We start from the raw sequence: 26,164 nt of genomic DNA on the forward strand, positions 1-26,164 counted from the left end.
AATGATCCCCAGTGTAAGAGGGGCATTAATATGAGGAGGAGCTGGGGACACAATATAAGAGGGGGCAGTAATATGAGGAGGAGCTGGGGACACAATATAAGAGGGGGCAGTAATATGAGGAGGAGCTGGGGACACAATATAAGAGGGGCAGTAATATGAGGAGGAGCTGGGGACACAATATAAGAGGGGCAGTAATATGAGGAGGAGCTGGGGACACAATATAAGAGGGGCAGTAATATGAGGAGGAGCTGGGGACACAATATAAGAGGGGGCAGTAATATGAGGAGGAGCTGGGGACACAATATAAGAGGGGGCAGTAATATGAGGAGGAGCTGGGGACACAATATAAGAGGGGCAGTAATATGAGGAGGAGCTGGGGACACAATATAAGAGGGGCAGTAATATGAGGAGGAGCTGGGGACACAATATAAGAGGGGCAGTAATATGAGGAGGAGCTGGGGACACAATATAAGAGGGGCAGTAATATGAGGAGGAGCTGGGGACACAATATAAGAGGGGCAGTAATATGAGGAGGAGCTGGGGACACAATATAAGAGGGGCAGTAATATGAGGAGGAGCTGGGGACACAATATAAGAGGGGGCAGTAATATGAGGAGGAGCTGGGGACACAATATAAGAGGGGCAGTAATATGAGGAGGAGCTGGGGACACAATATAAGAGGGGCAGTAATATGAGGAGGAGCTGGGGACACAATATAAGAGGGGCAGTAATATGAGGAGGAGCTGGGGACACAATATAAGAGGGGGCAGTAATATGAGGAGCAGCTGGGGACACAATATAAGAGGGGGCAGTAATATGAGGAGCAGCTGGGGACACAATATAAGAGGGGACATTGATATGAGGAGGAGCTGGAGACACAATATAAGAGGGGCAGTAATATGAGGAGGAGCTGGGGACACAATATAAGAGGGGGCATTAATATGAGGAGGAGCTGGGAACACAAAATAAGAGGGGCAGTAATATGAAGAGGAGCTGGGGACACAATATAAGAGGTGACATTAATATGAGGAGGAGCTGGGGACACAATATAAGAGGGGCAGTAATATGAGGAGGAGCTGGGGACACAATATAAGAGGTGACATTAATATGAGGAGGAGCTGGGGACACAATATAAGAGGGGCAGTAATATGAGGAGGAGCTGGGGACACAATATAAGAGGGGGCAGTAATATGAGGAGGAGCTGGGGACACAACATAAGAGGGGGCAGTAATAAGAGGAGGATCTGGGGACACAATATAAGAGGGGCAGTAATATGAGGAGGAGCTGGGGACACAATATAAGAGGGGCAGTAATATGAGGAGGAGCTGGGGACACAATATAAGAGGGGGCAGTAATATGTGGAGGAGCTGGGGACACAATATAAGAGGGGGCAGTAATATGTGGAGGAGCTGGGGACACAATATAAGAGGGGGCAGTAATATGAGGAGGAGCTGGGGACACAATATAAGAGGGGCAGTAATATGAGGAGGAGCTGGGGACACAATATAAGAGGGGCAGTAATATGAGGATGAGCTGGGGACACAATATAAGAGGGGGCAGTAATATGAGGAGGAGCTGGGGACACAATATAAGAGGGGGCAGTAATATGAGGAGGAGCTGGGGACACAATATAAGAGGGGCAGTAATATGAGGAGGAGCTGGGGACACAATATAAGAGGGGGCAGTAATATGAGGAGGAGCTGGGGACACAATATAAGAGGGGCAGTAATATGAGGAGGAGCTGGGGACACAATATAAGAGGGGGCAGTAATATGAGGAGGAGCTGGGGACACAATATAAGAGGGGCAGTAATATGAGGAGCAGCTGGGGACACAATATAAGAGGGGCAGTAATATGAGGAGGAGATGGGGACACAATATAAGAGGGGCAGTAATATGAGGAGGAGCTGGGGACACAATATAAGAGGGGGCAGTAATATGAGGAGGAGCTGGGGACACAATATCCACAATCATCTGTAATCACCGTCACCTTTCAGCCATTTCTTTACTTTGCTCCGTCCAAATAACTTTTCCCATTTCAGTTTTGCGTCGGTACAAACACAGAGATAACAAATAAAGTTTTTTCTAGGTTTTAATCGTGCATGAAAATTACAAGAAAAAAATGTTTTTGTATCGTCTTAATCTGACATTAACTTCATGGGCCGCTCCGCACTGCGGGAAGTCAGAAGTAGCTCCTGGTGTGGGAAATGACTTTGTATTGTGATCATTTTACTCGTGTTTCTCGCAGTCTATGTGAAAAAAAATGTATAAAGTTTATAAATAATAATTTTAAAAAAAAATCCGGTCACTTTTCTGCAGTAAATTTTTTATGCATTTATTTTAATATTAAAGGGAAAGTAAATGCCGGATAATACTGGACGTAAATGTTACATCACCGGTGAGAAAAAGGCTACAAATCCACGTCAAAGGGAATTGCTACAAACAAACGTTAGGCCCCTGCCACGGGATAGCGCCCAACCTGCTGATCAGTGGGGGTCTCGGTACTAAGACCCCCACAGATCATGAAAATGAGGGGTCCAATGAGATCCCACGTACCTGCGTCGGACCCCTCGTGGCTCCGTCAGACTAATGGAGCAGATGTCCACGTGTGACCGTTCTGCTCTACTAATCTCTATGGAGCTGACGATCACTGATCTCCATAGAGACGTCTGCTCCATTAGTCTGATGGACCTCGTTTTCGGGATCTGTGGGGGTCTAACCGCTGAGACCTCAACTGATCAGCAAGTTAGGTTCTATCCCCGTGGATAGGGAATAATTTTTGTTTGTGGGAAAATAATAGAGAAATGTGCCAGAGATTTGGGCTGAAGATACGGATGGCGCACGTAGCGGAGACCAGGGGCCTGGCACCATGTAACAGTTGTGTCTATAGTGTGAGGTCAGCTTTACATCCAAGGGACAGCTTGAAGATATATTTCAGACAATAAATTACCCCCCCCCCCCACGGCACTGACCACGCCTTGGGTACTCACTATACTAACACATTTCACCTCTGACACTACACAGAATAGATTTAGTCTCCCATCACTACTTTACCCCCTAAGGCTAAGAAATGACTTTTTTTCACATATTTGGATCGAGCCGTCGCCCCGTTCGCGCCTCCACTAATTGATTTCCTCAATGGGATTTCCAATGTTTCCTCAGCTGACTCTTCAGTCCAAAGCATTTGCCACAATCTGGACATGGAAACTTTTTCTCCCGCACATGCGTCTTCTCATGGTTTACACAATGCGAGCTGCGGCCGAAGCTTTTCCCGCAGTGTTTGCACAGATACGGCCTCTCCCCGGTGTGGCAGCGCTGGTGTTTGACGAGATGTGACCTCTCGATAAAGCTTCGCTCACAGTAAGTACATGTAAACGGCCTCTCCCCGGTGTGCGTTCTTTGGTGGACAAGGAGGTGGGACTTGAACTTGAAGCTTTTTCCACATTCGGCACATGGAAAGGGCTTCTCTCCTGTGTGAAACCTCCGATGGGTGACCAGGTTCTCCTTGTTGGTGAAGCATTTGCCACATTGGGTGCACACGTAGGGTTTCTCCCCGGTGTGGATGCGCTTATGACGAGACAGATGGGAGCTCTTCACAAAGGCCTTTCCACATTCGCTACAGGTGAACGGCTTCTCCCCCGTGTGGATCCTGTGGTGTTTGACAAGGTTTGCCTCACACGAAAACCCTTTCCCACATTCAGAGCAGTGGAAAGGCTTCTCTCCGCTGTGGACTCGTCGATGCGTTTCCAGATTAACAAGACGGGGAAATCTCTTCCCACAATCCAGACAGGAGAACGGCTTGGATTCAATGTGGGCCCTTTGGTGCTGGAGCAGAAGGAGCTTGTGAGGGAAGAAGCTTCCACAGATGTTACACCTGAACACCCGGGTGTGGGTCTTTTGGTGGGAGATGTAGGCGGCCTTGTTCTGGCACATACGACCACACTCTCTACATTTCACAACAAACGAGGTGTCGGCACGTTCCTCATCGTCGCTATTTGCCGCCATGTGTTTGGCATCAGATCCGTATTCATCCTGTAGACGCCACTCCTCATCCAGTCCATTCTTCTTCCCGCGGGCAGCCGGTGCCTTGCCCTTCCTCCTTACATACTTCCGTTTCTTGCGTATTGTCACCTTTGGCGTTGGTGGCTTTCCAGGAGCCGTATCCTTGACCGCAGAGCGACCTGGAAACAGAAAGGGGAATTTCATTTTAGACTTTTGGGTAATTGAGCGCTCGATATCCACAGAACCATCTGTCCCCGAGCACCGGATCACTCAGAACTACAGAAATGCAGCAGGTGGAGCAAGGCGGGTGGAGGCCCCATCCATCACGTTATTATCCTACATCATACGGACGAGAAATAACCCGATACAAACCCTTTGCTTTCTGGACATTTTATAGCAGAATCATTTCTACACTTTTGACAGATACAAGGACATTTTTTAAGCGATTTTTCATATGTATTGGAGTAATGACCTCAGTTTTTTGGGTGAAATATCTTAACCCCTTCCAGCCGCAGCTCTTTTTCATTTAGCGTTTTCATTTTTCACTCCCCACGTTCAAAAATCTATAACTTTTTTATTCTCCCATGTACAGAGCTGTGCGGGGGCTTGTTTTCTGTGTACAGAGCTGTACGGGGGCTTGTTTTCTGTGTACAGAGCTGTGCGGGGGCTTGTTTTCTGTGTACAGAGCTGTACGGGGGCTTGTTTTCTGTGTACAGAGCTGTGCGGGGGCTTGTTTTCTGTGTACAGAGCTGTGCGGGGGCTTGTTTTCTGTGTACAGAGCTGTGCGGGGCTTGTTTTCCGTGTACAGAGCTGTGCGGGGGCTTGTTTTCCGGGTACAGAGCTGTGCGGGGGCTTGTTTTCCGGGTACAGAGCTGTGCGGGGGCTTGTTTTCCGGGTACAGAGCTGTGCGGGGGCTTGTTTTCCGGGTACAGAGCTGTGCGGGGGCTTGTTTTCCGGGTACAGAGCTGTGCGGGGGCTTGTTTTCCGTGTACAGAGCTGTGCGGGGGCTTGTTTTCCGTGTACAGAGCTGTGCGGGGGCTTGTTTTCCGTGTACAGAGCTGTGCGGGGGCTTGTTTTCCGTGTACAGAGCTGTGCGGGGGCTTGTTTTCCGTGTACAGAGCTGTGCGGGGGCTTGTTTTCCGTGTACAGAGCTGTGCGGGGGCTTGTTTTCCGTGTACAGAGCTGTGCGGGGGCTTGTTTTCCGTGTACAGAGCTGTGCGGGGGCTTGTTTTCCGTGTACAGAGCAGCGCGGGGGCTTGTTTTCCGTGTACAGAGCAGCGCGGGGGCTTGTCTTCTGTGTACAGAGCTGTGCGACACATTGCACTTCATAGAGATAGTGTATGATATTCCTGCCGTGTACTGGTAATTCCACATGCAGGGAAAATGATGAAAAAACGCATTTGTGCCGTGTTCTTGTGGGCTTGGATATTACGTCTCTCACCGTGCGCCCACATGACGCGTCTGCTTTATTCTCTGGGTCGGTGCGATCACGCGGGGGGGGGGGGGGGATGACACATTTACAGGTTTTATAATGTTTTCTTACATTCACAAGAATTAAAACCTCCTGTACAATTTTTTTTATTTTGCCGTCTTCTGGCGCTGATAACTTTTTCACACTTCGGTGCCCGGTGCTGTGGGTGGGGTCATTTTTTGCGACTTTTGATGCTTCTATTTTTAGGACTGTACGACCTTTTGATCACTTTTTATTTAATTTTTAAGATTTTTCAAAATGGCAGAAAAAGTCAGATTTCCGCTATTTTCTGTTACAGGGTTAAACGCAGTGAAAAACAACAGTATTTGGGGCAGTTTATGGGGATTTCCTAATCCTGCTAATTGCACATTGTAATGAATGGGTTAAAGCGAGTCACGGGGAGTGATGATCTTCGCCCATGCGCCGCCATGGTTTTGGACGGGTTAACACCCGGGATCGATGCTGGCACTGTGGGTGTTACCGGTAAGCCTTTGCTGCGTCCTGTCACCGGCCATGGGGGGGGCTCGGCCCGTGATCTCTCCAGGCACTTGCATGCGACGTGTGACGTAGTATTATGTCACGTGTCGGGAAGGGGTTAAAGTGGCAGGTTTTTTTCGTAACACATAGACAAAAAATCAAATAATGTTAAAAGGATTTTTTTTTAGGGGGGGGGGTAAAGTAATAAAAAATGGATAAAATTACCATTAAATGAATTCCCTAGTGTGTGACAGCCCCCGGGTTACATACACGATATGGGCCATCAGTTTGTTCTTAACTTGAATTTGTGTGTAAGTCAAAACTGTATATTTTATAATTGTAGCTCCAGACAAACATTTTTTTTTGGCCCCAGTGACAATGGGATTTTCAATTTTTTTGCTGTAATTGGACCAAGGATTATGAATAAATCTTCATTACAGACACCATACAGCCAATCACTGCAGCCTGGGACTATAGTAACATCCAGAGAGGTCACCAGAGGTCACAGGGGGCAGAGAGGTCACCAGAGGTCACAGGGGGCAGAGGGGGCACCAGAGGTCACAGGGGTCACCAGAGGTCGCAGGGGGCACCAGAGGTCGCAGGGGGAAGAGGGGTCACCAGAGGTCGCAGGGGGCAGAGAGGTCACAGGGGGCAGAGGGGTCACCAGAGGTCACAGGGGGAAGAGGGGTCACCAGAGGTCGCAGGGGGCAGAGGGGTCACCAGGGGGCACAGGGGTCACCAGAGGTCACAGGGGTCACCAGAGGTCGCAGGGGGAATAGGGGTCACCAGAGGTCGCAGGGGGCAGAGGGGTCACCAGAGGTCGCAGGGGGCAGAGGGGTCACAGGGGTCACCAGAGGTCACAGGGGGCAGAGGGGTCACCAGAGGTCACAGAGGGGTCCGTCTGTAACTAGGGGCGCCTGAAGGTCAGGTGTCCTTAAGTAGGGGACCGTCTGTAACATGTGTAGCCCCCCGCATACAGGGTGGCTATGGTGGTGGTTTTGATAGTGTAAGGGGAGATTTGGGAATTATTTTTAAATATTAATTCATATTTTGTGTGTTTTTTACGTTAGATGTCCCCCATGAGGTCATAAAAGGCGCCTCAGGGACATTTCCTGTGTTTGTTCTTTTACTTTCCAGTTTTCACCTTTAAAGGGAACCAAAAACTGACCTAATAAACCGCTAGCAGTGAGTTGTCAGGCAGCTGAACACCTTCTAGTATCTTTCAAGGCCCAGCGTGGAGACATCATCCAGAAAATCTACTTTGAAGAGAGATGTAAGTCTAATTTATAAAGTCATGGAGGAGGAGAGTAACACTGAAGTCCAGCTCTCCTGCCTCTGAGCTCCTCCTCCCATGTGATTGACATCATGGACCGGACTTCAGGAGATCAGAACAATGATGACTCTGGACACAGGAGCATCAATTACAGTAAAGGGGGTGTCCTAAGGCAGGGAGAGCTTGACTTCAGTTTTACCCCCTTACCGACGTGCGTCGTAGTAGTACAGCGCGAGTCGGATCCCGATGCACGGGCTGAGCCCTCTCCAGAGCCGGTAAGTCTTGGCTGCATATTGCGGTGCTATGGCGCTGATTGCCGCCGGAAGCTTCATAAAGATGGATGCCGAGGATGCCGCTCCCCGTGACATCATGGGGGAGCCGCAATCCGTCGCCATAACCCGACGCTTGTTTTAACCCTCTCATTACAATGTGCACATTGTAAATCCCCATATACTGCCATACTGTAGTAGGATAGGATCGATCAGACAACCAAAGGTTAAAGTAAGTCTGGAAAATAGTGAAAGTGAAAATTAAAAAAAAAATTAAATAAAAATCCCTAGAACAGATAAAAACATAAATAAACAGTAAAAATCATAAACACATCAGGTATCGCCGCGTCCGAAAATGTCCGATCCATCAAAATTTCATAACGGTTTTTCACTGCGTTTAACCCCGTAACGGAAAATAGCGCCCAAAGTCTAAAATGGCATTTTTTGCCATTTTAAAAAATATTAAAAATTCTATAAAAAGTGAACAAAAGGCCGTACAGTCCTAAAAATGTCATCAAAAGTCGCAAAAAATGACACCGCCCACAGCTCCGGGCACCGAGGTATGAAAACGTTACTAGCGCCAGAAGACGGTTTTAATTTGTGTAAATGTCTGAAAACATTATAAACCTGAATAATGTGTTATCCCCCCCGAGATCGCACCGACCCAGAGAATAAAGCAGACGCGTCATGTGGGGCGCATGGTGAGAGACGTCAAATCGAACCCCACAAGAATGCGGCACAAAGGCGTTTTTCATCATTTTCACTGCATTTGGAATTTTGTTCCTGATTTCCAGAACACGGCAGGAATATTATATTCCGTCTCTATGAAGTGCGATGGGGCAGATTTACTTACCCGGTCCATTCGCCATCCAGCGGTGCGTTCTCTGCGCTGGATTCGGGTCCGGCCGGGATTCACTAAGGTAGTTCCTCCGCCGTCCACCAGATGTCGCTGCTGCGCTGAAGAGCACTGGAGTTCACCGAGCCGGGCTGAGTGAAGGTAAGTGCAAGCTCCGCAACACATTTTTTTAAAAAAATGCGGCGGTTTTTCCGAATCCGTGGGGTTTTTGTTCGACCGGCCTCCCTGCGCATACATCGGGGGGCTCCGGCCTCCCTGCGCATACATCGGGGGGCTCCGGCCTCCCTGCGCATACATCGGGGGGCTCCGGCCTCCCTGCGCATACATCGGGGGGCTCCGGCCTCCCTGCGCATACATCGGGGGGCTCCGGCCTCCCTGCGCATACATCGGGGGGCTCCGGCCTCCCTGCGCATACATTGGGGGGCTCCGGCCTCCCTGCGCCTCCTTGCTCTGCAGTTTGGGGACTTTCTCTCAGGTAACGAGCGCTGCCACTGGCGGACCCCCTTCACTTGGCTTGTAGATCGCAATTACTGGGGGTTTTGGTGACTATTTTGGGGCTTAGTCCTGATAAATGTCCCCCAAGTGGTTTATAGACAGAGGCGACCACTTGTGCGATAGAATATACTGCGCGGCGTTCCGGTTTCTTGGCATGTGACGCTTTATTTCTTCTTTCTATGGATTTGTATTGTGTTTATGCCTTTATAATATATTAATCACGGAGGAAGGTTTATGAATTCAGAAATGGCGCGCAGCTTTTACCATCAAATTCGCACATGAACTGATTCCTCCCTGGACATGTCATGTATTACACGTATTTCTGATCGGATGAGAATGTTATTATCAGAAATATGACGAGGCTGAACACAATGATAAATGTCCAGAGATCATCATAAAATCACTAAAAATGTCATTACCAAAAACCGGTTTTAGACCCATCGCAACTTAACAACAATAAAAGAAAATGGAAACATTACGGAGACACTGGTGAGGTTATTGAAAGCCTTAAAGGGAACCCGTCCCCACACGAAGCTTATAAACCACTGGATGCACCTCACATGCGCTGCTGAATGTAAAAGTGGTGCCAAAGTGGATCAAAAGCAGCACATGAGCAGTGAGTACGCGCAGGACCCGAGGGGAGGTGACAGGTGCTGCGCATGCGTGTGAGGAGGGGGGGGGGGGAGCGATGAAGATAGAGGAGGCAGAGCTCCATGGTGGTCAGGAGTTGGGGGTTACCTGACGAGGGGCCGACCGAAACCCCCCACCCTGACTGGCGTCTGTAGCGTCTGTGAATGTGACTATTTCTCTGGATTAAAGAAGCGCTGGCCCTTTATACAGACGAGTGCAGGAAACATTCAGCAGCCCCTACAAGGAACATTTGGTAGTTTAGAAGTGATTCGTGTGGGGACGGTTCCCTTTACACCCGGGGATTGATCTGACCATTTCCACCTTCAAGAAACTTTCTGACAAACAAAAATTATAAAACAATTGCAATGATAAAGCTCAGGTCCAAGCGGAGGTCTCCCCCCCCCCCCCATACAACCTACCAATGCAACATGGCACCTACGCTGTAATCGGAGAGACCTTGGGGACACCATCGCTGGGCTCTTATAAAGATCTTCATGCTCGTTGTAATACTCCCACTCCTCTGCAGTAAAGTAGACGGCTACATCTCCGCTCCTCACAGGGACCTGGAAGAGAACTCAAGAAGTGATGACTGATGGGAGCAGACGGATTGTCCTCTCACCAAGGGATTGTCCTCTCACCGAGGGATTATCCTCTCACCGGTGGATTGTCCTCTCACCGAGGGATTGTCCTCTCAACGAGGGATTGTCCTCTCACCGAGGGAATGTCCTCTCACCGGTGGATTGTCCTCTCACCGGTGGATTGTCCTCTCACCGAGGGAATGTCCTCTCACCGAGGGAATGTCCTCTCACCGGTGGATTGTCCTCTCACCGAGGGATTGTCCTCTCACCGAGGGATTGTCCTCTCACCGAGGGATTCTCCTCTCACCGGTGGATTGTCCTCTCACCGGTGGATTGTCCTCTCACCGGTGGATTGTCCTCTCACCGAGGGATTGTCCTCTCACCGAGGGATTGTCCTCTCACCGAGGGATTGTCCTCTCACCGGTGGATTGTCCTCTCACCGGTGGATTGTCCTCTCACCGGTGGATTGTCCTCTCACCGGTGGATTGTCCTCTCACCGAGGGATTGTCCTCTCACCGGTGGATTGTCCTCTCACCGGTGGATTGTCCTCTCACCGGTGGATTGTCCTCTCACCGGTGGATTGTCCTCTCACCGGTGGATTGTCCTCTCACCGAGGGAATGTCCTCTCACCGGTGGATTGTCCTCTCACCGAGGGATTGTCCTCTCACCGAGGGATTGTCCTCTCACCGAGGGATTGTCCTCTCACCGGTGGATTGTCCTCTCACCGGTGGATTGTCCTCTCACCGAGGGATTGTCCTCTCACCGAGGGATTGTCCTCTCACCGGTGGATTGCCCTCTCACCGGTGGATTGCCCTCTCACCGGTGGATTGCCCTCTCACCGGTGGATTGCCCTCTCACCGAGGGATTGTCCTCTCACCGAGGGATTCTCCTCTCACCTGTGGATTGTCCTCTCACCGGTGGATTGTCCTCTCACCGGTGGATTGTCCTCTCACCGGTGGATTGTCCTCTCACCGAGGGATTGTCCTCTCACCGAGGGATTGTCCTCTCACCGGTGGATTGTCCTCTCACCGGTGGATTGTACTCTCACCGAGGGATTGTCCTCTCACCGAGGGATTGTCCTCTCACCGGTGGATTGCCCTCTCACCGGTGGATTGCCCTCTCACCGGTGGATTGCCCTCTCACCGGTGGATTGCCCTCTCACCGAGGGATTGTCCTCTCACCGAGGGATTCTCCTCTCACCTGTGGATTGTCCTCTCACCGGTGGATTGTCCTCTCACCGGTGGATTGTCCTCTCACCGGTGGATTGTCCTCTCACCGGTGGATTGTCCTCTCACCGAGGGATTGTCCTCTCACCGAGGGATTGTCCTCTCACCGGTGGATTGTCCTCTCACCGGTGGATTGTACTCTCACCGAGGGATTGTACTCTCACCGAGGGATTGTCCTCTCACCGAGGGATTGTCCTCTCACCGAGGGATTGTCCTCTCACCGGTGGATTGTCCTCTCACTGGTGGATTGTACTCTCACCCAGGGATTGTCCTCTCACCCAGGGATTGTCTTCTCACCCAGGGATTGTCCTCTCACCCAGGGATTGTCCTCTCACCCAGGGATTGTCCTCTCACCCAGGGATTGTCCTCTCACCGAGGGATTCTCCTCTCACCTGTGGATTGTCCTCTCACCGGTGGATTGTCCTCTCACCGGTGGATTGTCCTCTCACCGGTGGATTGTCCTCTCACCGAGGGATTGTCCTCTCACCGAGGGATTGTCCTCTCACCGGTGGATTGTCCTCTCACCGGTGGATTGTACTCTCACCGAGGGATTGTCCTCTCACCGAGGGATTGTCCTCTCACCGGTGGATTGCCCTCTCACCGGTGGATTGCCCTCTCACCGGTGGATTGCCCTCTCACCGGTGGATTGCCCTCTCACCGAGGGATTGTCCTCTCACCGAGGGATTCTCCTCTCACCTGTGGATTGTCCTCTCACCGGTGGATTGTCCTCTCACCGGTGGATTGTCCTCTCACCGGTGGATTGTCCTCTCACCGGTGGATTGTCCTCTCACCGAGGGATTGTCCTCTCACCGAGGGATTGTCCTCTCACCGGTGGATTGTCCTCTCACCGGTGGATTGTACTCTCACCGAGGGATTGTACTCTCACCGAGGGATTGTCCTCTCACCGAGGGATTGTCCTCTCACCGAGGGATTGTCCTCTCACCGGTGGATTGTCCTCTCACTGGTGGATTGTACTCTCACCCAGGGATTGTCCTCTCACCCAGGGATTGTCTTCTCACCCAGGGATTGTCCTCTCACCCAGGGATTGTCCTCTCACCCAGGGATTGTCCTCTCACCCAGGGATTGTCCTCTCACTGGTGGATTGTACTCTCACCGGTGGATTGTCCTCTCATCGGTGGATTGTCCTCTCACCCAGGGATTGTCCTCTCACCCAGGGATTGTCCTCTCACCCAGGGATTGTCCTCTCACCCAGGGATTGTCCTCTCACCCAGGGATTGTCCTCTCACCCAGGGATTGTCCTCTCACCCAGGGATTGTCCTCTCACCGGTGGATTGTCCTCTTACCGGTGGATTGTCCTCTCACCGGGGGATTGTCCTCTCACCCAGGGATTGTCCTCTCACCCAGGGATTGTCCTCTCACCCAGGGATTGTCCTCTCACCCAGGGATTTTCCTCTCACCTCTCCAGTCAGCAGCTGAATGATCTTGTAGGTGAGCTCTAGGATCTCTTTGTCGCGTTCTCCCTCGTGTAGAGATGGTGGAGCATCCACAATGTCCGTCGTGTTATCCATGAGGTCTCTGCGTTTCTTGACCACCGTATATTCCTATAAGCCATAAGAAACGCGTCTTCTATATTATCAGCCAATAGTAAAACACTTTACACCTGGTCCCCACCAGACTGCACATCCCCCGCAGGGACAACGTCCCATTTATAGGGAACCACAAATACAATGAGTGACATGTTCCCAAAATGGACCCCATGTCCAGTGTGCAGGTTCTACCCCTTATAAGAGGAGAGAGGCATTAAAATCAAAGGTAGAACAAATTCAGGAAATCACATTGTCTTATTTTTAAAGAATTTACAAATTATGGCAGAAAATAAGTATCTGTCACCTACGGTGGGAGCAATAACTAGTAAGTAGAAGACATACAAGGAAGACCACTGATTATCTCCCTCCATCAGGGGCTCCACACAAGATCTCACCCCATGGGGTCAAAATGATCCCAGAACCCCATGGGGGGGGGGGGGGGGGGGCTAGTGACTTACCTGCAGGAAGCTGGGACCACCATAACAGAGGCTACAGTCAGTACCACACTACCCCGCCAGTGGCCCCTGCTAGTACATATCCGGCCCCTCTGAAGAACGTCTGTGATTGAATGCTGAGTTGCATCCAAAGAACACCAGACCTACTGCGCAGCATCATTGGGGGCAACATCAGGGGGCAACGACAAGGGGCTGTTTCTCTTCAAAGGGACCAGGACAACCAATCCGTTCACATGGAAGAATGAAGGGGCCACGTATGGTGAGATTCTCAGTGCAAACCTCCATCAGCAAGGGCAAGATTTACAAAAAAGCCATCCGCCCCCTTCCCCCCCCCCCCACGGTACACCGCCATCCAGCCCGGCCCCCGATACACCGCCATCCAGCCCGGCCCCCGATACACCGCCATCCAGCCCGGCCCCCGATACACCGCCATCCAGCCCGGCCGCCAGTACACAGCCATACAGCCCGGCCCCCAATACACAGCCATACAGCCCGGCCCCCAATACACCGCCATCCAGCCTGGCCCACGGTACACCGCCATCCAGCCCGGCCCCCAATACACAGCCATCCAGCCCGGCCCCCGATACACAGCCATCCAGCCCGGCCCCCGATACACAGCCATCCAGCCCGGCCCCCGATACACAGCCATCCAGCCCGGCCCCCCGGTACACAGCCATCCAGCCCCCAGTACACCGGCATCCAGCCCGGCCCCCGTTACACAGACATCCAGCCCCCCCCCCCCGGTGCACAGCCATCCAGCCCAGCCCCCTGGTACGCAGCCATCCAGCCCAGCCCCCCGGTACACAGCCATCCAGCCCGCCCCCCGGTACACAGCCATCCAGCCCGCCCCCCGATACACAGCCATCCAGCCCGGCCCCCAGTGCACTGCCATCCAGCCCAGCCTCCAGATACACAGCCATCCAGCCCGGCCCCCGATACACCACCATCCAGCCATCCAGCCAGGCCCCCGATACAGCCATCCAGCCAGGCCCCCGATACACCGCCATCCAGCCCCCAGTACACACAGCCATCCAGCCCGGCCCCCGTTACACAGACATCCAACGCCCCCCCCCGGTACACAGACGTCCAGCCAGCCCCCCCGTAGTATATCGCCATCCAGACCCCCAGTATTTAGCCATCCAGTCAGCCATCCCAGTAGTAGTTAGCCATCCATCCAGCCAGCCCCCCCAGAAGTATTTAGCCAGCCCCCCCAGAAGTATTTACTCAGCCCTCCCCAGTATTATATAGCCATCCAGCCCCCCCGTAGTATATCGCCATCCAGCCCCCCCAGTATTTATCCATCCAGCCCCCCCCCAGTAGTATTTAGCCAGCCAGCCCCCCCAGTAGTATTTAGCCATCCAGCCATCCCACCCCAGTATTTAGCCAACCCCCCCCCCAGTATGCAGCCATCCAGTAGTATTTAGCCATCCAGCCAGCCCCCCAGTAGTATATCGCCATCCAGCCAGCCATCCCCGTAGTATATTGCCAGCAAGCCGGCCTCCGTAGTATATCGCCAGCCAGCCCCACCAGTAGTATATGGCCATCCAGCCAGCCCCCCCCAGTAGTATTTAGCCAGCCAGCCCCCTCCATAGTATTTAGCCATCCAGCCCCCTCAGTAGTATTTAGCCATCAAGCCAGCCCCCCAGTAGTATTTAGCCATCCAGCAAGTCCCCCCAGTAGTATTTAGCCATCCATCCCCCTCAGTAGTATTTAGCCATCCAGCCAGCCCCCCCCCCAGTAGTATTAAGCCATCCAGCCAGCCCCCCATTAGTATTTAGCCAGCCAGCCCCCTCAGTAGTATTAAGCCAGCCAGCCGTCTCAGTAGTATTTAGCCAGCCAGCCCGCCCCCAGTAGTATTTAGCCATTCAGCAAGCACCCCCAGTAGTATTTAGCCATCTAGCCCAACCCCCAGTGGTATTTAGCCATCCAGCAAGCCCCCCAGTAGTATTTAGCCAGCCAGTCCCCTCAGTAGTATTTAGCCATCCAGCCCCCCCCCCGTAGTATATCGCCACCCAGCCAGCCCCCCCCCCCAGTAGTATTTAGCCATCCAGCAAGACCCCCATTAGTATTTAGCCATCCAGCAAGCCCCCTCAGTAGTATTTAGCCAGCCAGCCCCCTCAGTAGTATTTAGCCAGCCAGCCCACCCCCAGTAGTATTTAGCCATCCAGCAAGCCCCCCCCAGTAGTATTTAGCCATCCAGCCCGCCCCCAGTAGTATTTAGCCATCCAGCAAGCCCCCCCCAGTAGTATTTAGCCAGCCAGCCCGCCCCAGTTGTATTTAGCCATCCAGCAAGCCCCCCAGTAGTAGTAAGCCATCCAACCATCCAGCCCCCTCAGTAATATTTAGCCAGCCAGCACCCCCCAGTAGTATTTAGCCATCCAGTCCCCCCAGTAGTATTTAGCCATCCAGTCAGCCAGCATCCCCCAGTAGTATATAGCCATCCAGCCAGCCCCCCCCCGGTAGTATATAGCCACCCAGACAACCCCCCAGTAGTATATAGCCATCCAGCCAGCCCCCACCCAGTAGTATATAGCCATCCAACCAGCCCCTTCCTTCTTTCTTCCTGTGCTCTGGCAGCGCACACAATATGATGTCACTGCGACGGCTGAGGATATAGTGTGCATGGTCCTGCTGCTGCCAGAAGAAAGAAGAGGACCTGCGGGGGGCGTCAGAAAGGTGAGTACTGCTTTTTCTTTTATTTAAATATAAGCCGAGTTTGGGTTTTAAGCACTTATATTCGAGTATATATATAATTTTCCACCACAATTTGCAAGTAAATTCTTTAAAAAACAGATATTATTATTTTCTTGATTTGTCACATTGGGGCACATTTACTAAGGGTCCACGGACCGCATGTCCTGACTATTTCCGATTTGCGCCTCATTTAACAGGGTTTTTGATGCACGCGATCCGATTTTGGCACAACAGAAATCGGGTGGCATGTCCGGCGGACAACCCGACTGGTTCAGACTAAGCACGGGATTTAAAATTTATACACTCACATACACCAGGAAGAAGAAGGTGAACTCCGGGGACCTGAGCGGGGAAGCGACACATGCAGGATATCGGGCACAGGATCTTAGTGACTCACCGCACAGCGCATTATACACGGACAATGCACTTACATGCACCAGGAAGAAGAAGGTGAACTCCTGGGACCTGAGCGGGGAAGCGACACATGCAGGATATCAGGCGCACGATCTTAGTGACTCCCCGCACAGCACATTATACATGGACAATGCACTTACATGCACCAGGAAGAAGAAGGTGAACTCCGGGGACCTGAGCGGGGAAGCGACACATGCAGGATATCAGGCGCAGGATCTTAGTTACTCACCGCACAGCGCATTATACACGGACAATGCACTTACATGCACCAGGAAGAAGGTGAACTCCAGGGACCTGAGCGGGGAAGCGACACATGCAGGATATCGGGTGCAGGATCTTAGTGACTCCCCGCACAGCGCATTATACACGGACAATGCACTTACATGCACCAGGAAGAAGAAGGTGAACTCCAGGGACCTGAGCGGGGAAGCGACACATGCAGGATATCAGGTGCAGGATCTTAGTGACTCCCCGCACAGCGCATTATACACGGACAATGCACTTACATGCACCAGGAAGAAGAAGGTGAACTCCAGGGACCTGAGCGGGGAAGCGACACATGCAGGATATCAGGTGCAGGATCTTAGTGACTCCCCGCACAGCACATTATACACGGACAATGCACTTACATGCACCAGGAAGAAGAAGGTGAACTCCGGGGACCTGAGCGGGGAAGCGACACATGCAGGATATCAGGCGCAGGATCTTAGTGACTCCCTGCACAGCGCATTATACACGGACAATGCACTTACATGCACCAGGAAGAAGGTGAACTCTGGGGACCTGAGTGGGGAAGTGACACATGCAGGATATCGGGCTCAGGATCTTAGTGACTCCCTGCACAGCGCATTATACACGGACAATGCACTTACATGCACCAGGAAGAAGAAGGTGAACTCCGGGGACCTGAGCGGGGAAGCGACACATGCAGGATATCGGGTGAAGGATCTTAGTGACTCCCCGCACAGCGTATTATACACGGACAATGCACTTACATGCACCAGGAAGAAGAAGGTGAACTCCGGGGACCTGAGTGGGGAAGCGACACATGCAGGATATCGGGTGCAGGATTTTAGTGACTCCCCGCACAGTGCATTATACACGGACAATGCACTTACATGCACCAGGAAGAAGGTGAACTCCTGGGACCTGAGCGGGGAAGCGACACATGCAGGATATCGGGTGCAGGATCTTAGTGACTCCCCGCACAGCTAATTATACACGGACAATGCACTTACATGCACCAGGAAGAAGAAGGTGAACTCCGGGGACCTGAGCGGGGAAGCGACACATGCAGGATATCGGGGGCAGGATCTTAATGACTCCCCGCACAGCGCATTATACACGGACAATGCACTTACATGCACTGGGAAGAAGAAGGTGAACTCCGGGGACCTGAGCGGGGAAGCAACACATGCAGGATATCGGGTGCAGGATCTTAGTGACTCCCCGCACAGCACATTATACACGGACAATGCACTTACATGCACAAGGAAGAAGGTGAACTCCTGGGACCTGAGCGGGGAAGTGACACATGCAGGATATCGGGTGCAGGATCTTAGTGACTCCCCGCACAGCGCATTATACACAGACAATGCACTTACATGCACCAGGAGGAAAAAGGGGAACTCCTGGGACCTGAGCGGGGAAGCAACACATGCAGGATATCGGGCGCACAATCTTAGTGAATCGTGACGGACAGTCCGGATCGGGGGTCGTGACAGGACCAGGTAAGTAAATGTGCCCCACTCATAGTTGAGGTTCTACCTATGATGTCAGTTGGAGGCCTCTCATCTTTATAAGTGGGAGTAATTGTACAATTGGTGGCTGACTCAATACATACAATGATGACATGAAATCACAGCAGCCTCCATGGAGGATGGGGAGGTGCAGAGGTCCATGCAGGATGGGGAGGTGCAGAGGTCCATGCAGGATGGGGAGGTGCAGAGGTCCATGGAGGATGGGGAGGTGCAGAGGTCCATGCAGGATGGGGAGGTGCAGAGGTCCATGCAGGATGGGGAGGTGCAGAGGTCCATGGAGGATGGGGAGGTGCAGAGGTCCATGGAGGATGGGGAGGTGCAGAGGTCCATGGAGGATGGGGAGGTGCAGAGGTCCATGGAGGATGGGGAGGTGCAGAGGTCCATGGAGGATGGGGAGGTGCAGAGGTCCATGGAGGATGGGGAGGTGCAGAGGTCCATGGAGGATGGGGAGGTGCAGAGGTCCATGGAGGATGGGGAGGTGCAGAGGTCCATGCAGGATGGGGAGGTGCAGAGGTCCATGCAGGATGGGGAGGTGCAGAGGTCCATGCAGGATGGGGAGGTGCAGAGGTCCATGCAGGATGGGGAGGTGCAGAGGTCCATGCAGGATGGGGAGGTGCAGAGGTCCATGCAGGATGGGGAGGTGCAGAGGTCCATGCAGGATGGGGAGGTGCAGAGGTCCATGCAGGATGGGGAGGTGCAGAGGTCCATGCAGGATGGGGAGGTGCAGAGGTCCATGGAGGATGGGGAGGTGTAGAGGTCCATGCATGATGGGGAGGTGTAGAGGTCCATGCAGGATGGGGAGGTGCAGAGGTCCATGCAGGATGGGGAGGTGCAGAGGTCCATGCAGGATGGGGAGGTGCAGAGGTCCATGCAGGTTGGGGATGTGCAGAGGTCCATGCAGGATGGGGAGGTGTAGTGGCTCTGCGCCACCTCCTCCTCCTCCACAGCTCTGCGACTCCTCCGCGCCACCTCCTCCTCCACAGCTCCGCGCCACCTCCTCCTCCACAGCTCCGCGCCACCTCCTCCTCCACAGCTCCGCGCCACCTCCTCCTCCACAGCTCCGCGCCACTTCCTCCTCCACAGCTCCGCGCCACTTCCTCCTCCACAGCTCCGCGCCACCTCCTCCTCCACAGCTCCTCGCCACCTCTTCCTCCACAGCTCCTCGCCACCTCCTCCTCCACAGCTGTGCGCCACCTCCTCCTCCACAGCTCCCCGCCACCTCCTCCTCCACAGCTCCGCGCCACCTCCTCCTCCACAGCTCCGCGCCACCTCCTCCTCCACAGCTCCTCGCCACCTCCTCCTCCACAACTCCTCGCCACCTCCTCCTCCACAGCTGTGCGCCACCTCCTCCTCTACAGCTCCACGCCACTTCCTCCTCCACAGCTCCTCGCCACCTCCTCCTCCACAGCTCCGCGCCACCTCCTCCTCCACAGCTCCTCGCCACCTCCTCCTCCACAGCTCCTCGCCACCTCCTCCTCCACAGCTGTGCGCCACCTCCTCCTCTACAACTGTGCGCCACCTCCTCCTCTACAGCTGTGCGCCACCTCCTCCTCGCCCAAGAGGTCTGTGCATGTCACACCTTGTATGCCGGCAGTCAGGTGCAACCCCCCCCATACATTCTCCAAAATAGTGGATCACCAGAAACGTGGCTGCACAAGATGTAACGCACCTCTCCGGTCAGAAGGCGGATTATTTCCACCGTGAGGTTAAAGATCCTTCCGGACGGTTGCTCTCCCTCCTCGGCACACAACGGCCGCTCCATTCTGGAGTCACTAAAGAAAAAAACATCATAAAGTCACAAAGAAAGGTAAAATAATTAATTCTCAGCGAATGCTACGACAAGGATGAGAGGATCAGGAGTCGCCCATCAGTGGAAAGGAAAGGAGTTTTCCGATAATCGTCCACAATACGGAAATCCTCACCTGCCTGTAGAGCGCGGCCCAGGAGGTCTGCACCCCGAGGGGTTGGACATACTGGGGTATTAGTTATCCACAGAGGGGCAGTGTCAGGCCTCTGGGATCAGGGCCCCACGTGTCGGAGGCTGAGGGGCCTGGTGACTCCTTCTGCCCCTGGATTATCATAGCAGCGGGAGCCCAGAACCCAAACCTGCTAGAGGGCCCAATGCCACCCACCAAATGTTATACATAGAAGGAGCTTCACCCATCAAATCCTCCTAGTCCTCTAGTTCTCAGCACAAAGGTACAAAAGAGCCATTTCAGGACCTTTAAAGGACCTAAAGCAGCAGATTGATAGAAGGCAGAATGGACGCATCTTCCATCAACCGTAGCAGGTGTAAGCAGCCCTGTCCCATGATGATGGAGCTGCCAGGGTCCAATATATGTAGCAGGTGTAAGCAGCACTTTCCCATGATGACAGAGCTGCCAGGGTCCAATATATGTAGCAGGTGTAAGCAACCCTTTCCCATGATGATGGAGCTGCCAGGGTCCAATATATGTAGCAGGTGTAAGCAGCACTTTCCCATGATGACAGAGCTGCCAGGGTCCAATATATGTAGCAGGTGTAAGCAGCCCTTTCCCATGATGACGGAGCTGCCAGGGTATGTAGCAGGTGTAAGCAGCCCTGTCCCATGATGATGGAGCTGCCAGGGTCTAATGTATGTAGCAGGTGTAAGCAGCCCTGTCCCATGATGACAGAGCTGCCAGGGTCCAATATATGTAGCAGGTGTAAGCAGCCCTGTCCCATGATGATGGAGCTGCCAGGGTATGTAGCAGGTGTAAGCAGCCCTGTCCCATGATGACGGAGCTGCCAGGGTATGTATCAGGTGTAAGCAGCCCTGTCCCATGATGACGGAGCTGCCAGGGTATGTAGCAGATGTAAGCAGCCCTGTCCCATGATGACGGAGCTGCCAGGGTATGTAGCAGGTGTAAGCAGCCCTGTCCCATGATGACGGAGCTGCCAGGGTATGTAGCAGGTGTAAGCAGCCCTGTCCCATGATGACGGAGCTGCCAGGGTATGTAGCAGGTGTAAGCAGCCCTGTCCCATGATGACGGAGCTGCCAGGGTATGTAGCAGATGTAAGCAGCCCTGTCCCATGATGACGGAGCTGCCAGGGTATGTAGCAGGTGTAAGCAGCCCTGTCCCATGATGACGGAGCTGCCAGGGTATGTAGCAGATGTAAGCAGCCCTGTCCCATGATGACGGAGCTGCCAGGGTCCAATGTATGTAGAAGGTGTAAGCAGCCCTTTCCCATGATGACGGAGCTGCCAGGGTCCAATATATGTAGCAGGTGTAAGCAGCCCTGTCCCATGATGATGGAGCTGCCAGGGTATGTAGCAGGTGTAAGCAGCCCTGTCCCATGATGACGGAGCTGCCAGGGTATGTATCAGGTGTAAGCAGCCCTGTCCCATGATGACGGAGCTGCCAGGGTATGTAGCAGATGTAAGCAGCCCTGTCCCATGATGACGGAGCTGCCAGGGTATGTAGCAGGTGTAAGCAGCCCTGTCCCATGATGACGGAGCTGCCAGGGTATGTAGCAGGTGTAAGCAGCCCTGTCCCATGATGACGGAGCTGCCAGGGTATGTAGCAGGTGTAAGCAGCCCTGTCCCATGATGACGGAGCTGCCAGGGTATGTAACAGATGTAAGCAGCCCTGTCCCATGATGACGGAGCTGCCAGGGTATGTAGCAGGTGTAAGCAGCCCTGTCCCATGATGACGGAGCTGCCAGGGTATGTAGCAGATGTAAGCAGCCCTGTCCCATGATGACGGAGCTGCCAGGGTCCAATTTATGTAGAAGGTGTAAGCAGCCCTTTCCCATGATGACGGAGCTGCCAGGGTCCAATATATGTAGCAGGTGTAAGTAGCCCTTTCCCATGATGACGGAGCTGCCAGGGTCCAATATATGTAGCAGGTGTAATCAGCCCTTTCCCATGATGACGGATTTGCCAGGGTCCAATGTATGTAGCAGGTGTATAGCCTGAGGTGGCCCAGAATCATAGGGATACCAGAACCCCTCCACGCTGCGCTCTTATAACCATTCGCGTTTTACATGACTGAGATATAATATAATATCCAATGACTTTCCGATGTTTCGTGCAGGGCGACGGGAACCATTGGGACAGTACTGAGGCTTGGTCCTGGGTGATGGGAACCATTGGGTCAGAACTGGGGCTCGGTCCTGGGTGATGGGAACCATTGGGTCAGTACTGGGGCTCGGTCCTGGGTGATGGGAACCATTGGGTCAGTACTGGGGCTCGGTCCTGGGTGATGGGAACCATTGGGTCAGTACTGGGGCTCGGTCCTGGGAACCATTGGGTCAGTACTGAGGCTCTGTACTGGGTGATGGGAACCATTGGGTCAGTACTGGGGCTCGGTCCTGGGTGATGGGAACCATTGGGTCAGAACTGGGGCTCGGTCCTGGGTGATGGGAACCATTGGGTCAGTACTGAGGCTTGGTCCTGGGTGATGGGAACCATTGGGTCAGTACTGGGGCTCGGTCCTGGGTGATGGGAACCATTGGGTCAGTACTGAGGCTCGGTCTTGGGTGATGGGAACCATTGGGTCAGTACTGGGGCTCGGTCCTGGGTGATGGGAACCATTGGGTCAGTACTGAGGCTCGGTCCTGGGTGATGGGAACCATTGGGTCAGTGCTGGGGCTCGGTCCTGGGTGATGGGAACCATTGGGTCAGTGCTGGGGCTCGGTCCTGGGTGATGGGAACCATTGGGTCAGTACTGAGGTTCGGTCCTGGGTGATGGGAACCATTGGGTCAGTACTGAGGCTCGGTCCTGGGCGATGGGAACCATTGGGTCAGTACTGGGGCTCGGTCCTGGGTGATGGGAACCATTGGGACAGTACTGAGGCTCGGTCCTGGGTGATGGGAACCATTGGGTCAGTGCTGGGGCTCGGTCCTGGGTGATGGGAACCATTGGGTCAGTACTGGGGCTCGGTCCTGGGTGATGGCAACCATTGGGTCAGTACTGAGGCTCGGTCCTGGGTGATGGAAACCATTGGGTCAGTACTGGGGCTCGGTCCTGGGTGATGGGAACCATTGGGTCAGTACTGAGGCTCGGTCCTGGGTGATGGGAACCATTGGGTCAGTACTGGGGCTCGGTCCTGGTTGATGGGAACCATTGGGTCAGTACTGAGGCTCGGTCCTGGGTACCATTGGGTCAGTACTGGGGCTCGGTCCTGGGTGATGGGAACCATTGGGTCAGTACTGGGGCTCGGTCCTGGGTGATGGGAACCATTGGGTCAGTACTGGGGCTCGGTCCTGGGAACCATTGGGTCAGTACTGGGGCTCGGTTCTGGGCGATGGGAACCATTGGGTCAGTACTGGGGCTCGGTCCTGGGAACCATTGGGTCAGTACTGGGGCTCGGTCCTGGGTGATGGGAACCATTGGGTCAGTACTGAGGCTTGGTCCTGGGTGATGGGAACCATTGGGTCAGAACTGGGGCTCGGTCCTGGGTGATGGGAACCATTGGGTCAGTACTGGGGCTCGGTCCTGGGTGATGGGAACCATTGGGTCAGTACTGGGGCTCGGTCCTGGGTGATGGGAACCATTGGGTCAGTACTGGGGCTCGGTCCTGGGTGATGGGAACCATTGGGTCAGTACTGGGGCTCGGTCCTGGGAACCATTGGGTCAGTACTGAGGCTCTGTACTGGGTGATGGGAACCATTGGGTCAGTACTGGGTCTCGGTCCTGGGTGATGGGAACCATTGGGTCAGAACTGGGGCTCGGTCCTGGGTGATGGGAACCATTGGGTCAGTACTGAGGCTTGGTCCTGGGTGATGGGAACCATTGGGTCAGTACTGGGGCTCGGTCCTGGGTGATGGGAACCATTGGGTCAGTACTGAGGCTCGGTCTTGGGTGATGGGAACCATTGGGTCAGTACTGGGGCTCGGTCCTGGGTGATGGGAACCATTGGGTCAGTACTGAGGCTCGGTCCTGGGTGATGGGAACCATTGGGTCAGTGCTGGGGCTCGGTCCTGGGTGATGGGAACCATTGGGTCAGTGCTGGGGCTCGGTCCTGGGTGATGGGAACCATTGGGTCAGTACTGAGGTTCGGTCCTGGGTGATGGGAACCATTGGGTCAGTACTGGGGCTCGGTCCTGGGAACCATTGGGTCAGTACTGGGGCTCGGTCCTGGGTGATGGGAACCATTGGGTCAGTACTGGGGCTCGGTCCTGGGAACCATTGGGTCAGTACTGGGGCTCGGTCCTGGGCGATGGGAACCATTGGGTCAGTACTGGGGCTCGGTCCTGGGGTACTGGAGCACATGCAGGAGGAGGTGAGGGCACTTACCTGAGTGCATGCTCCATCCAGGGACCTCCGGCTGCCGGGATGCTCAGGAGCCATCACTCACCTCCGCCGCTCACGATCTGCAGCCTTTGTGTAGTGTGAACGAGGAGCGAGCGAAGGAGGGACCAGCGGCGTGCGCGGCCCCGAGAGCTGCTGCTGCGCGTGCGCGCGCCTCCCGCCGGGACCCGCTGTCAGGTGTATGAGGAGGAGATGGAGGTGTCATGTGTATGAGGAGGAGATGGAGGTGACATGTGTATGAGGGGGAGATGGAGGTGTCATGTGTATGAGGAGGAGATGGGGGTGACGTGTATGAGGAGGAGATGGGGGTGTCATGTGTATGAGGAGGAGATGGAGGTGTCATGTGTATGAGGAGGAGATGGAGGTGTCATGTGTATGAGGAGGAGATGGAGGTGACATGTGTATGAGGAGGAGATGGAGGTGACATGTGTATGAGGAGGAGATGGGGGTGTCATGTGTATGAGGAGGAGATGGAGGTGACATGTGTATGAGGAGGAGATGGGGGTGACATGTGTATGAGGAGGAGATGGGGGTGACATGTGTATGAGGAGGAGATGGAGGTGTCATGTGTATGAGGGGGAGATGGGGGTGTCATGTGTATGAGGGGGAGATGGAGGTGTCATGTGTATGAGGAGGAGATGGAGGTGACATGTGTATGAGGAGGAGATGGAGGTGACATGTGTATGAGGAGGAGATGGGGGTGACATGTGTATGAGGAGGAGATGGAGGTGTCATGTGTATGAGGAGGAGATGGAGGTGACATGTGTATGAGGAGGAGATGGGGGTGACATGTGTATGAGGAGGAGATGGGGGTGACATGTGTATGAGGAGGAGATGGGGGTGTCATGTGTATGAGGAGGAGATGGAGGTGTCATGTGTATGAGGAGGAGATGGAGGTGTCATGTGTATGAGGAGGAGATGGAGGTGACATGTGTATGAGGAGGAGATGGAGGTGACATGTGTATGAGGAGGAGATGGAGGTGTCATGTGTATGAGGAGGAGATGGGGGTGTCATGTGTATGAGGAGGAGATGGGGGTGACATGTGTATGAGGAGGAGATGGAGGTGTCATGTGTATGAGGAGGAGATGGGGGTGTCATGTGTATGAGGAGGAGATGGGGGTGACATGTGTATGAGGAGGAGATGGAGGTGTCATGTGTATGAGGGGGAGATGGAGGTGTCATGTGTATGAGGAGGAGATGGGGGTGACATGTGTATGAGGAGGAGATGGAGGTGACATGTGTATGAGGAGGAGATGGGGGTGTCATGTGTATGAGGAGGAGATGGGGGTGACATGTGTATGAGGAGGAGATGGAGGTGACATGTGTATGAGGAGGAGATGGAGGTGACATGTGTATGAGGAGGAGATGGAGGTGTCATGTGTATGAGGAGGAGATGGGGGTGTCATGTGTATGAGGAGGAGATGGGGGTGACATGTGTATGAGGAGGAGATGGAGGTGTCATGTGTATGAGGAGGAGATGGAGGTGACATGTGTATGAGGAGGAGATGGGGGTGACATGTGTATGAGGAGGAGATGGAGGTGTCATGTGTATGAGGAGGAGATGGAGGTGTCATGTGTATGAGGAGGAGATGGGGGTGTCATGTGTATGAGGGGGAGATGGAGGTGACATGTGTATGAGGAGGAGATGGAGGTGTCATGTGTATGAGGAGGAGATGGAGGTGTCATGTGTATGAGGAGGAGATGGAGGTGACATGTGTATGAGGGGGAGATGGGGGTGACAT

General features: G+C 53.6%; 1 protein-coding gene across 2 annotated transcripts; it reads right to left on the minus strand.

Annotated features, from left to right (window-relative positions):
- Positions 1-2,073: 2,073 nt before the first annotated feature.
- LOC140106306 (uncharacterized) lies at positions 2,074-24,604 on the minus strand. Of its 2 annotated transcripts, XM_072130690.1 has the most exons (5): positions 24,407-24,601; positions 19,816-19,918; positions 12,695-12,838; positions 9,912-10,035; positions 2,074-4,180 (listed from the first exon to the last, which is right to left on the minus strand). In XM_072130690.1, the coding sequence occupies exons 1-5, from the start codon at positions 24,421-24,423 to the stop codon at positions 3,135-3,137; spliced, it is 1,434 nt and encodes a 477-aa protein (XP_071986791.1). In that variant the 5' UTR covers positions 24,424-24,601; the 3' UTR covers positions 2,074-3,134. The 2 variants fall into 2 exon arrangements, with proteins under 2 accessions (XP_071986791.1, XP_071986792.1); XM_072130691.1 differs by lacking the exon at positions 12,695-12,838 and having other exon boundaries at positions 24,407-24,604.
- Positions 24,605-26,164: the final 1,560 nt, after the last annotated feature.

Source organism: Engystomops pustulosus, chromosome 11 (assembly GCF_040894005.1).
Source record: "Engystomops pustulosus chromosome 11, aEngPut4.maternal, whole genome shotgun sequence".
NCBI classification, from domain to species: Eukaryota; Metazoa; Chordata; class Amphibia; order Anura; family Leptodactylidae; genus Engystomops; species Engystomops pustulosus.